Genomic DNA, 14,261 nt, shown 5'->3' with positions numbered 1-14,261 from the left:
AGAATACTTTTTCCATCATACTGTCTATGACTTTGTAACATTGGACATCTATTAGTAGTTATTCATAAACTGCTGAAAAAGTTATTAGTACTGACTAATGATCAAACATGATACAGTATAGCATGGCCTTAAACTCTGTCTAAAGGCTTTATTTTATTTTTAGGGACATTAGAGGGAACTCTTTAACTGTTTGCACTGTAACATTTATTGGCCCCATTAACCACAAAGGGACAGTAAGATCATAGTGAAAGTAACCCTGATTCACTATTATCAGGAAATGTTGTCAAATATAATTGTAAATGAAGTCAATTTCATCCAAAGTTAAATGAAGATTAGGCAAAATCGTGATATTTATTTACCAGACAGGAAAATATAATACAGATTATTTTGTAACTGTTTCTTTAAAAGGATGTTAACCACCCTCATGTTTTCACATTCAGGTATCCTGAGTCTACTGGAACATGGAGAAGAGTATACATTTTCTCTACCTTGTGCATTTGCCCGGTCAATTTTGACTGTTCCTTGGGTAGAACTGGGTGGCAAAGTCAGTGTTAACTGTGCAAAAACTGGATATTCAGCCAGCATCACTTTTCATACTAAGCCATTTTATGGTGGCAAACTGCACCGGTAAGAACGTTTTGATGATATCTGGTTCTTATTCTTCCAGTTTGACCTTTTATTATAGCTCCTTATTTTTCTGCTTTATTTTATGTGGTTGAAGTTGGATTTTATTCCTGTTTATTTTTTTGTTTATTATATTTCATCTTTCAAGGGATACTGAAAATCATGATCTGTTTTTAATAATAGTGACATTATTAAAATATTTACTCTCATAAAAAAAAAATCCTTGATGATGTAGTAAATGAGATGTAGAATAAGATTTCTAGCAAATACAATCTCTGGCCCAGTTATGCCTATAAGGGATTCAGATTTGGATCTGGACCTCAGTGAAGGTAGCTATTGCTACAGGTTAGGGTGGAAATACATCTAATTTCTATATTAAGAAATTTCGAGACACACAATGATTGAAGCCTTTAGGTGTCTTTAGGTACCAATATAGAATGGTAGCTTTGTTCTAATTTCATCTAGGAATTGGCCAGTTATTATACTCCTTTCTTTGCCTGTTAGTCTCTTCAGCACTAGTCCAAATCACCCAAACTGCATGATCACACTTACTATATTTATAGGTTTTTTTCCCCCACTGTGAATCCTCTGGTGGTATCTAAGGGTCAGATACTGACTAACAGCCACATAGATCACATTTGTATAGTTTCTGGCCAGTATGAATGGTTTCATGTTGTTTAAGGGATGAATGCTTATGGAGAGTTGTCTTAAGGCTTTTTTCCAATGTGTTTTCTCTTATACTGTTGAAGTTATGAGTGATTAATAAAGGCTTTTCTACAGGGTGTTTTTCCAGTGTGAGTTCTCCCATGTATAAGGGGTAAATAATGACTGTAGAATTTTTCATAATCATTATTGTTCATCATAAGATTTCTTTCCTCTGTGAACTTTCTTGGGTTAATGAAGAGATAAAATCCTTTTTAAGGGTTTCCCACATTTATTCCATCCAGATGCTTTATCATGTGTGGAGCCAATGTTGAACTGTGAGTGGAAACTCTTTTATTCCTTGCAATTCAAAGATTTCCTTTCCAATATTAAATCTCTGCTAAGAAGGAAATAAGAGGCTACTAAAAGCTTGCCCACATACATTCATTTGTATTTGTACATAAGGATTTTCTGATATTCTTCAGGTAAAACCTTATTCCATATTTAATACACATAGTATTCCCTTTCTTGCATGTTCAGAATTTTCTTCTTTTGTAACAGCTCAACAATGCAACTATTCTGATTAATTTAAGTCTTAATTATGTTTCAAACACTTGATAAATTAATTACATTTATACAAATATCCCTTTATAAGAGCTCAGGTTATAGTTTTGAGCTCAGGTTAATTTTTTCCCCAAATGCAAAATATCCAAACTTTATTCTTGAGCCAGTGCTTTATCTTGCTTTAAATTATAATAAATATAAATGCTAAGAATTTGATTTATCGTATTTCTAGGACTACCTAAATGTGGAGAATCATAGTTCATCCTCCCAAATCTTACTATTGCATGACATTAGATAGTTGCTTCCTGCAAATATCCTGCATAGAAATTTTCTCTTGATTTTCAAGTCCCTCTTCAGTGGCAGATAAAGAATGAGAAGGGAGTGGGTGGTGAGGTTAGATTAGGAGTTGGGAGACTAGTTAGGCGTTTACAGTGAACACACTTCAAGGAGTAGCTGACAGCCAGTCATGGTGGCTTGTACCTGTAATCCCAGTTCCTTGGGAGACTGAGGTGAGAGGACTGCTTGAGCTCAGGAGTTCAAGACCAGCCTGGGCAACATAGCGAGGCCCCATCTTTTTTTTTTTTTTTTCCTTTCTTTTTTTAAAGGAGTAACTGAGGCCAGGCAGGTGGCTAATGTCTGTAATCTTAGTACTTTGGGAGGTCAAGGCGGGTGGATTGCTTGAGGTCAGGAGTTCGAGATCAGCCTGAGCAAGAGTGAAACCCCATCTCTACTAAACATAGAAAAAAAAAAAATTAGCTGGGCATGATGTAATGTAAATCCCTGTAATCTCACCTACTTGGGAGGCTGCAGTGGGAGGATCGCTTGAGCCCAGGAGTTTGACACCATGGCACTCTAGCCTAGGCAACAGAGCAAGACTGTTTAAAAAATAAATAAATAAATAAATAAAGGAGTAACTGACAGAATGTGGAGGAGTGAAGGGGCATCCAAGATAACCTTGGTTGATGTGCTGGTTATCTACTACTGGTAGTAGACCTCTCTAAAACTTAGTGCTTAAAACAATCATCTGTCACAATTCTATGGATTGGCTAGTCTCTGCTGGGTGATTCTCACTTGGCGTCTTTCATGTGTCTGTAGCAGATACTGACTGGCACTTCGTTCATCTAAGGGCTCAGCCTGGCTGGACAGCCAAGATAAGTTCACTCACGTGGGAGGTGGTTGATCTGGCTATTGGCCAGGGGTCAGGTGGGGTTGTCATCCAGAGACCTACTTGTGGCCTTCCCATGTGATTTGGGTTTTTCCCATCTTGGCAGCTGAGTGTCTAGAGGCACCATCCAAAATCAAGCATTCCAAAGACTTTCTGGCTTTTGATACCTGGTTTTCAAATTTTTTAACATTTCTAATAATTTCAGGTAGACATTCTCATTTTTGTTAATGATCAACGATTATACTTACCACCTCATTTCTGTACATTTCTTACTTAAGTTGACTTCTTTACTACTTTCTACTCTTTACCTATCTGCAAGTCCACCACACTCATTGGGTTTTCTTGTCACTTGGAGGTGTAACACTTTTCTCTAACATGGTATATCTCTCTCTCTCTCTCTCTCTCTCTTTTTCTATCCCTCCTTTCCCACCATTTTCAATCATATACATATTCTTTCCATAACTCTTAAGGGGTCATTTTGGCTGACTCCAGAGTTCTCTCATTTTTTGCATTCTGATCTCCCTTAAAAACCAGTGGTTTCACATAATTTCTCATTTAGGAGATTGATACTATAAACAGACTTTCCTGTTCTCAGCACCTTTCTTCTATGATTTTATAGACTATTATAACTAAGATCTTCTTGTATACCATTAATTAATGGCCATGCCTCCTTCCTCAGACATAGCCTAGTTTTTTTTTTTTTTTTTTTACTGCTATCTGCAATTGGAGCAGACACATTATCTGCTGTCTGCCTTTGGCATAAATATATTATATTCCAGCTGTCTTCCCTTACTTCCTCATTTTCCACATCTATTTCTGATGCAGCCAAACGAGCCTACTTAACTATTCTCCATTCCCTTGTCCTTCTCCTGGTCTCATTTTCCACACTCACTCTAGGATGCTTATGTATATAGTGTGTGTGTGTTATAATATCATCAAGATTTTAGGATAATTATGTGTGTGTGTGTGTGTATCATACTTTTCTTTGCATATTGGAGATACAGAGAAATAAAAATAAAGTCTATTTGTCTTCAAGAAGCTTTCAGTAGAGTATTAGGATTCAGGATACTACTTTTGGAAAGCATTTAGGAAGACTTTTAGGAAAAACTCTTGTATAATAAGAAACAGTTAAAAATAAAGTCTGTCATAATAACTATAAAGATAGAAAAGGAAAATAATACTGTGAAGCTAGGGTTAGGTGATTGCTGTAACTGAAAAAAAAATTAGTTCTTTTTTTCTTTTTTTCCCCAAAGGCACATTAGAAGGGGGAAAAATTAGTTCTAACTTATCTGTTAAAGTAAAAAAAGAAACATGATGCTCAACATACTTCCTTCCCTTTGTCTGATAAAGAACCATATCACTCTTTCAAGAGGGACAAACTATTTTCCTGGCACTAAATGCTAAAGGGATTTATTGCATATATCCTTACATAGTGGCATTGAGTAACATAACAGACAGTAGTTCTGCATAAAATATAATGACCCTTCATGTATTTCTTATATATACCATTAATGAAACTCAAAGATAAATTCTTAACTTGGAATCAATAAAATCTTTTCTATTTGAAGCTAAGTTAATATATCCAGTGGTTTTCTGGTATCACAAATAGCTATAGAGACAGGATCTAGAAAATTTAAAAGGCTGACTTGTAGGCCGGGCGCAGTGGCTCACGCCTGTAATCCTAGCACTCTGGGAGGCTGAGGCGGGCGGATTGTTTGAGCTCAGGAGTTCGAGACCAGCCTGACCAAGAGCGAGACCCTGTCTCTACTAAAAATAGAAAGAAATTATATGGACAGCTAAAATATATATAGAAAAATTAGCCAGCCATGGTGGCACATGCCTATAGTCCCAGCTACTTGGGAGGCTGAGGCAGAAGGATTGCTTGAGCTCAGGAGTTTGAGGTTGCTGTGAGCTAGGCTGACGCCATGGCACTCTAGCCCAGGCACCAGAGTGAGACTCTGTCTCAAAAAAAAAAAAAAAGGCTGACTTGTCAAGTTTTTAGAAAGTGAGAGAGCAAATGTTTTACCAGTTATCAATTATTTTCACTTGAGAGATGAGTGGCATAACACATTTAAGATTTGGCTCTTTGTTAAGTATCTTCAGGGCAGCATATTCTGTATTGTATGTCATTTACTGACAAAAGATCTACATGCTTTAGCTGTTGTGAGTTTGGTCAAGAAACCTTTCTTTTGTCCTTTGAAAATAAAATTTTAACTTGCATTCTCACCCAGGTATAGCACCATCTTATTTCCATAAGCCTGAGATGTGGAGAGAGGCAGAATTTTTGTTGAAGAGAAAATTCTGATCTGCTCAAATGCCTGGGCAAGTGCTTTGTTGAAATCTTAAATTTCTATGTTAGAAATATTTTTAATCTTTATAATTTTAAGAAGGCCTTTAGGCCGGGCGCAGTGGCTCACGCCTGTAATCCTAGCACTCTGGGAGGCCGAGGTGGGTGGATCGTTTGAGCTCAGGAGTTCGAGACCAGCCTGAGCAAGAGCGAGACCCCGTCTCTACTAAAAATAGAAAGAAATTATCTGGCCAACTAAAATATATATAGAAAAAATTAGCCGGGCACAGTGGCGCATGCCTGTAGTCCCAGCTACTCGGGAGGCTGAGGCAGTAGGATCGCTTAAGCCCAGGAGTTTGAGGTTGCTGTGAGCTAGGCTGACTCCACGGCACTCACTCTAGCCAGGGCAACAAAGCGACACTCTATCTCCAAAAAAAAAAAAAAAAAAAAAAGAAGGCCTTTCAATTTCCTCTGCCGTAAAGAATCCAGAATTTAACTTGAATTTTGAGAACTTGCCTCATAGTGAGTGTTAAGATACTGGCATTTAGATAGCAACCCTGGCCAATGCCTTACTTAATCTGTTAGAGGGAGTTATTTAATGTCTTATATTTGAACATCTAACTTTGGTTTTGGCAGGGTTTTTGGAACTTTTTTATAGAATATAATTAACTATTTGGTAACATTGTTTCTTAAAACCATTCTCAGTTCATAAGAATACTCATCAAAAGCAGTGGTTAGATGAGTACAATTTATTTGAAGTGTTTTCATCATCTCAATCAATGATAGTCCCAAATATGTTTACAAAATTGAAAAGCAAACTAATAACCCAATTATTGTCAGTCAAGAGACATGGAGAAATAGTTGCTCTGAGACACAGAGCTTAGGGAAAGAGGACATAGCACTTTGATCATAGCTTTAACTTTTTGTCCCCTATGGGTGGCCACATAGAAAAATTTACTTAAAACAAGTAAGGAAGTGTTTTTATAAACATTATCTAAAATCTCTCTATGAGGGAGAGGTATTGGTTTTATAATGATAGATGAGGAAATTGAGACCCTTTAAGGCCCACAGCAGGACTGGTCTATCTGATTTAAAAACCATGCTCTTTCTACTTTTACCAGACGGCTTTTAAAGAATTATCAAATCTATCAGAATTTCCCTAAGATTAAGAATCACTTACTGTAACTTCTTTTTGCCTCATGTTAATCATTGGCATAACGTTTTAATATACCTTTCCTATAGTGATTTTCAAAGTACAGCTTTGACAGCTTTAACATTTGGTACAGCTTTCACTTCCTAAGTTCCTAAACTCAGCCATTTTACTTCATATTTGGTCAGGAAGCCTGTGCTGCTGCATGGAAACAGAATGACAGAGTTGGCTCTGAGCAGAACTTCATTTCTTTGGGTTATTTCCCCAATTTCCCTCTGTCCTGTAAAGTATTTCTCTAAACTATCTGATTTTTATCTCTATGTCATAGCTAAAAATTGGTGGTAATGTCATCTCCCTGAATGACTGTTTTTTGTGGGGGAAAAAAATGATGGTACTGTCAGACCTGAGGTCAAGTTGTTTTAAGGAAATTTGCACCTAGAAGTATTGGAAAGAAGTTGGACTTTGGATTCCATTAGATTTGTGTTCAAATCCTGACTATAGTATTTACTAGCTACATGATTTGGGGTACTTTACCTAAATTTTTTTTTTTTTTTTTGGAATCAGAATCTCATTCTGTCACCCCAGTTAGAGTGTGGTGATGTCATTATAGCTCACTGAACCTCAAACTCCTGGGCTCAAGTGAACCTCTTGCCTCAGCCTCCCAAGTAGCTGGGACTATAGGCATGCCCTGCCACTACATTTTTGAGCCTCAGTTTCTTCATCTGTAGAAATGGGATAGTCAAAAGGCTTGACAAAGTTAATTTATGTAAAATGCCCAGTATATGTTAGGTGCTCAACGAATGCTGACTCGCCCACCCTACACACACTAGCATTCTCCTGTGTTTGCTTTTGCTCACACTTACTCATTCTAGGAAGTGATATTAATTTGAGCATATTATTTAAACTCTCTGAAGCTTAGTTTTCTCATTCAATTCAAGCAACATTTATTAAGCACCTGCAAGTTATCAGTCACTCTCCTAAGTGCTAACTGGGGATATAGAGAGAGACCCATTCCGTGCCTCTTAAAGAGCTTAATGGGGAAGATGGAAAGCCAATAATAACATTACCATGTGAACTGTACCCTGAGTCCATACAATGGAAGCATGTAGCTGAGGCCATTGGTGACACGTTTTTATAAATGAATTTTTTTGGAACACAGCCATGTCCATTCATTTACTTGTCTCTGGCTGTTTTCATACTACACTGACAAAGTTAAGTAGTTGTGACAGAGACAGTCTGGCCTAAGAATCCTGATGTTAACTTTCTGGTCCTTTATAGGAGAAGTTTGCCAGCTCCCCAGTAGACTGCTGTGAAGAATTGTTATAAGCAAAGTGAGGCGAGGCCCTTCCTCCTTGTGCTCCTTTCCAAATTCCTCATGGCTCACCTCTTATATGTGTGATTCCCGTCTCCTGCCCCAGTTCTCTTCATGCTGCTCTTGCTGTGCAGCTGCTCTAAGCATTTGGGACCCTGTATAACCCAGCGATCATGAAGCAGGGCCCTAGGGTTGTTATTTGTTATGTGGAAAGATTTGTGGGAGGTAACTTGAGAGATTATTCTGTGGCAGTAAAAGAAGGATCCAGTGAGGAACATATTGTCATTCCTGAATTCTCAGAATATAGTTCTGGGGTCTGTGGAGGGAGAAAGGATGAGGTAAGTGTTCAGTGTCATCACACGTCCTATTTGGTAGAGATAAATTTTTAAGGAAGGGAAAGATGTTGGCAAGTGGGATCAGAGAGGAAACATGGACTGACATCATGAGAAACATTCATCCTGGCCAGAGACCCTTAGCAGGGCAATTATTTAAGTTCATATGCTTTGGAGTGTAACCCAGAGTTCCCACCCCTACTGTAATCAAGCCTACTTATATCACGGTGTTCTATATGTCCAGTGAGCCACAGTTACTCCTAACTTTTGATTTTGAATGTGTGGTTTGCTTTTGCATTCCAAACCCTTGTACCCCTTCATCTCTATGATCTGGCTCATAAATCAGTTGCTTATTTGGCTCCTTACATCTCTGCATTGAGCTCTGAGTTTGCAAACCTTTTACTCTCCTGACTAAAAATTGTGGACTCCCTGAATTCTACTTTATCTTTCTCATTCCCTTAGCTTATACCTGACAAATGCTACTTAGGATTCCTGAACTGTCACCTGAACCTCTATGCCGTAATCTCTGCCACACTGATTAGACCCTAACCTTTGAGCACCATTCCCTGAGTTCTGAACCTCTATCTAATCTGACCCTGTTATCGTGTCCTACAGTGAGCATAAAATACTTCATTAAAAATAATTAGGCCTGTTCCTATTCCAGCCTGTTCCTTTTGGTACATTTGAGCTGCATCAGTACAGCTGTCTGTTGATAAGCAGCCGGGTAACTCTTCATTAAACTTCAGCAATGGTAGTATTTGAGTTCTCTCTGAGCTCTGTGGTAATATGATAATATTTGTATTTTTCTATCTTGGTAGAGAATTTAAAATTTTTTAATACATCATTTCATATTTTTCTACCTCTTATTGGTTTGTCTGGTTTCTATATTTAATTTTAAATTAGGCTTATGCAGTTTAATACAGAATTGACATATCTGTTATATGTCCTTAAAATATAAGGACTCCAAATTTTATAATAAATAGAACTAACTAGTAAAAAACCAGGTTAAATAGATTATGTTGTAGCATTTTTAGACTATAATAAAAAGAAAATTAATTTTTTGATATTTCTATTTAGTTTTATATTATGATAGTTTTCTTGGTAGCAGGCATTTTATTTATTTATTATTTATTTTGAGACAGAGTCTCACTCTGTTGCCCAGGCTACAGTGCCGTGGCATCAGCCTAGCTCACAGCAACCTCAAACTCCTGGGCTCAAGCAATCCTACTGTCTCAGCCTCCTGAGTAGCTGGGACTACAGACATATGCCACCATGCCCGGCTAATTTTTTCTATATATTTTTAGTTGTCCACCTAATTTCTTTCTATTTTTTTTAGTAGAGTTGGGGTCTTGGCTTTGCTCAGGCTGGTCTCGAACTCCTGACCTCAAACGATCCACCCGCCTCGGCCTCCCAGAGTGCTAGGATTACAGGCATGAGCCACCTCACCTGGCCGGTAGCAGGCATTTTAAAAATCACAGTTTGATCATTTGTGGTTATGAAGTCTCTAATTTGATTCCTAGTATTCTTTCTAAAGATTAAAATTTATATTATTTGAAAAAATTTTCAAGGAAGCTGTTATGAGATTTACAAAGAATCTGACTATGATCTGACAAATTGAACTGTATAACTAATTTAAACAGGATTCACGGGGTGTGCTCTTGGGTTTTTCATCCTAAGAAACAAATTTGATGTCACTCATTAGAGCATATCTTTATTTTCCATGTGCTTCTAGGGTTACAGCTGAAGTAAAGCACAACTTCAGCAACACTGTGGTATGCAGAGTGCAAGGGGAATGGAATAGTGTTCTTGAGTTCACTTACAGCAATGGAGAGACGAAGTATGTGGATTTGACTAAACTGGCAGTGACAAAGAAGAGGGTAAGACCTCTGGAGAAGCAGGATCCATTTGAATCCAGGTATGTCATCCTCCCATGCATCCAGCAAAGTGTCAGAAGCTCTGGGTCTTAATCTAAGCCTTTTCACTAACTTGTGACCTTGGGCAAGTCACTTCGCTAGTTTGTATCAGCTTCCTCATCCATAAATTGAAAGGGTTGGTCTGATCTGATGCCCTTATCAGCTATGAGATTACATAATATACAGTCACGTTTTAGTAAAAATCAAACATTGTAAACTGAGCAGAAATATTAAAAACATTTAGCAAAGGATTACTATCCTTATCATGAAAGCTCTTACGAATTATTAACAAAAGACAGGCACCCCAATAGAAAAATGGGCAAAGGACATAAAGAGGTAGTTCACAAAAATAGAAAAATCTTACATGCCCACCAAGAAAATGAAAAATTGTTCAGCTTAATTAGAATTCAAAGAGATACAAATTAATTAAGACAAATTAGTTTTTAAAATAATGACTCTTTGGGGAAAAGGCATGAGCAAATGGGCATTCTCATAAGCTGGTTAGAAGTTAAACCAGTATGATCTTCCTAGAGAGTATTTTGGCAATATGTGTCATAGGCCTTTAAAAATAAGTAAAATAAATCTATATGTGTTGATAAGGTACAGTCTCCAAAATGTGGCCACAGTGATTGCTTCTGGAAAAAAGTACTAGGTTCTGGGATAGGAAAGAGTCTATTTATAAAATATCCCTTTGTACAGTGTAAATTTTATGTCATGTGAAAGTATTACTGTATACATTTAAAAAGAAAGGAAATACAAAGAACCATTAAACATCTTAAATTGAGATCACATAAATAGAACCAAACAATTTATAATGAGATGTGTAAAGGGTATAAATAACAACCAAAGATTCAGATTGGGTCAAAAAAATACAACAATAATGATTTTTTAAAAAATTCTTCTAGAGATTTATCCTAAAGGAGAGGTTCTCAAAGTTTCCTTTTTAGACCCCTGCGGATCCATGAGGCTCTTTCAAGGGGTCTGCAAGGTTACAATTTTTTCATAATAATACTAAGATGTTATTTGCATTTTTTACTCTGCTGGCACTTACACTGATGGTGCAGAAGCTGTGGTGGGTAGCACTGGTGAGCCTTACGACTGATCTAGGCAGTGGCACCAAACTGTACTAGTAGTCATTATATTCTTCACTGCTGTGTATTCACATTTAGTGTCCTTTAAAAAAGCAGTACAGATTATTAGTTTTATTAAATATAGACCTCTGAGGACGTGTCTTTTTAGTGTTCTGTATGACAGATTGGGCACGTGCATAAAGCACTTGTGCTGGATACTAAAGAAGTGATTACCTGGAGAAAAAGCACCTGTGCAGTTGTTTGAGTCACAGGTGGAACTAATCACTCTTTTCATGAAACACGCTTTTTATTTAAAAGAATGATTGGCAGACAAACTATGGATATTCTAATTTCAATATTGGGCAGACAGTTTTTTTGTAAATGAAAGGTGAATGTGACACTTCAAGAAAAACAATTGGCGATATTTGTTACTACTAATAAAATTTGAACTATAAGGCAAATTAGAATTTTGAAAAATTTGTAACTGCCACCATAAATTTGCCAGCTTCCCAATTAAAGAGTTTCCTGATGAAGTGGTGGTAATATTAATGAATGTGATTTTTAAAAATATTATAAATTGAAATCTGTCAACATCAGGAAGATCTGCATAACTCAGTGAACCTGTATTTTTCAAATGACTAATGCATGAGATTATAAAATCATGCATGAGTAAATGAAGCATTCAGGGTTCAAGTTAGAACAGCGGGTTTCCATGATTAATTGAAAAATTAATTGACATTTCTTACTTTCCTACATTCCAACTAACCTTTAAAAATCTACCACTTGCCAAGTTTTGATACAGTATGAAAGAATTGAATTATGTGGAAAATCTGTTAAAATATTCTTTTCTAGCTATGTCTGTGTGAGGCCAGATTTTCTTTATATACTTTATTTTTGTTTATTTATCTTTTTAGAGAGACAGGGTCTCACTCTGTCACCCAGCTGGAGTACAGTGGCCTGATCATAGTTCACTGTAACCTTAAATTCCTGGCTCAAGTGATCTTCCTGCCTCAGCCTCTAAGTAGTTGGGGCTACAGGTGCACACCACCACACCTGGCTGATTTTTTAATTTTTTATAGAGACGGGGTCTCGCTATGTTGCCTAGGCTGGTCTTGAACTTCTTTCTGGCCTCAAGCAATCCTCCCACCTTGGCCTCCCAAGGTTTTAAGATTAGAGGTGTGAGCCACTGTATCCAGACTTCTAAATATTTAATGCTATGTATTTCCCTTTGAGGACTGTTTTATTAATATCCCACAATTTTTGATATGTTTACATTTCACAATATTTTCTGATTTCCCTTGTGATTGGTTTTTGGCTTTAACTCATGAAGTGATTTAGAAATGTGTTGATAATGTCTGTATTATTTCATTATGTCCAGAAGCACAGGTGGTCTCACTTACATTTCAACTTTTGGAAAATTTATTTCTCTTTTTACCTGTTAATTCCTAGGTTTCCTAAAAATAAAAATCTATCTTTTATAACTTGGAAAGATACAAATTAATTTTAGTTTAAAAAGAAGCAGAAGCCACGGCATCCTGGACATAAATATCTGCAGCATAGTATTACTGTTCTTGTAATTCATAGGCATGAAATTATAGTTCTGATTTAGAAAATGTAATTTTTAAAAATTACTGTAATTTTAAGTGTGTAAATTGTATTTAGTTATCTTTTTTTAAGAATGTAAAATATGTGGTTTTTGGAATTCAGGAGATTATGGAAAAATGTGACGGCCTCTCTAAGGGAATCTGAGATTGATAAGGCCACAGAACATAAACGTACCCTGGAAGAACGCCAGAGGACTGAAGAAAGGCATCGTACTGAAACAGGCACACCCTGGAAAACCAAATATTTTATTAAAGAGGTATGTCGTCCATGTGTTCAGCCTAAAACTCATCATCCACTTGATGAGAACTTTGGCTTACTAGGCTTTGTTGAATTGCTATCTCTTATACATCTTTATTTTTAAAAGTAGTCCAGTTTAACCATGAACTTTCTCATGTGCTTTTCACATTTTGCGAAAGTACAATGGTTTACCAGTAGTTCAGATGAAATATATTTGGGGATTTAAATTGGCCACAAATGAAAATGCTAATATAATCTTCAATCACAATAATAGAAAATCCAATTTACCATTTACTGCCTTTTGTACCACATCTGAAACTCTGTGTTCACTTATAGGGACCACATTTTAAGGGAGACACGGAAAACTTAATTGGCTGTACAGAGGATAATGAAGTGGCTAGAAGTGGGGATGTTTAGCTTGAAAAACAGAAAATTGAGGCCATTTATTATAAGTTTCTTTCTTTCTTTTTTTTTTTTTTTTTTTGAGACAGAGTCTCACTCTGTTGCCCAGGCTAGAGTGAGTGCCGTGGCGTCAGCCTAGCTCACCGCAACCTCAAACTCCTGAGCTCAAGGGATCCTCCTGTCTCAGCCTCCCGAGTAGCTGGGACTACAGGCATGCACCACCATGCCTGGCTAATTTTTTCTATATATATTTTTAGCTGTACATATAATTTCTTTCTATTTTTTAGTAGAGATGGGGTCTCTCTCTTGCTCAGGCTGGTCTCGAACTCCTGAGCTCAAACGATCCGCCCACCTTGGCCTCCCAGAGTGCTAGGATTACAGGCGTGAGCCACCGCGCCCGGCCTATTATAAGTTTCTTTAAAAATTTGTAGGCTTATCACATAGAAATTTTTTATCTGTTCAAATAGCTGATGTTAGAGATAGGCCCAAGCTACCAGGAAGTATATTTTGGGATTAACATAAAAAGGAATTGTATAACAATCAAAAACATTATTTAATAAGTATATCTTATGTAGTTCCTATCTGTGTGTGTGGGTGTGTGTACAAGACCATGACGTATGTAGAATAGTTTGATGCATCAATTTTTGCAGTTGGACTAAATGACTTCTGAAGTTTTTTCTAAATTTAAAGATTTAAAAAAATTTTTTTTTGTAGTTTATTACTTTCTGGTAGAACTCAGAGTAAAGTGAATAAGGAACCAGTGCTGATATCAAGACTGTTAAAAAATTAACAGTCTTCCTTAGGCCGGGCACGGTGGCTCACGCCTGTAATCCTAGCACTCTGGGAGGCCAAGGCGGGAGGATCGCTCGAGGTCAGGAGTTCGAGACCAGCCTGAGCAAGAGCGAGACCCCGTCTCTACTAAAAATAGAAAGAAATTATCTAGACAGCTAAAAATATA

At 37.0% G+C, this 14,261-nt stretch overlaps 1 protein-coding gene across 2 annotated transcripts in view; it reads left to right on the top strand.

The window, feature by feature from the left end:
* The window catches only part of OSBPL11 (oxysterol binding protein like 11), a 78,932-nt gene that overhangs the window by 58,884 nt on the left and 5,787 nt on the right, over positions 1 to 14,261 (top strand). For both annotated transcript variants that reach the window (XR_011233878.1, XM_069472717.1), the window contains exons 10-12: positions 441 to 627; positions 9,809 to 9,991; positions 12,767 to 12,920. Coding sequence is in view for 1 of the 2 variants with exons in the window: in XM_069472717.1 (XP_069328818.1) it covers positions 441 to 627; positions 9,809 to 9,991; positions 12,767 to 12,920 (524 nt within the window). In the remaining variant the exon portion in view is untranslated. The remainder of the gene's footprint in view (positions 1 to 440; positions 628 to 9,808; positions 9,992 to 12,766; positions 12,921 to 14,261) is intronic.

This window comes from Eulemur rufifrons, chromosome 7, assembly GCF_041146395.1.
Source record: "Eulemur rufifrons isolate Redbay chromosome 7, OSU_ERuf_1, whole genome shotgun sequence".
Classification (NCBI taxonomy): Eukaryota; Metazoa; Chordata; class Mammalia; order Primates; family Lemuridae; genus Eulemur; species Eulemur rufifrons.
Note: the sequence above shows the minus strand (reverse complement) of the source record. Positions and strands in the feature narration are given on the sequence as shown.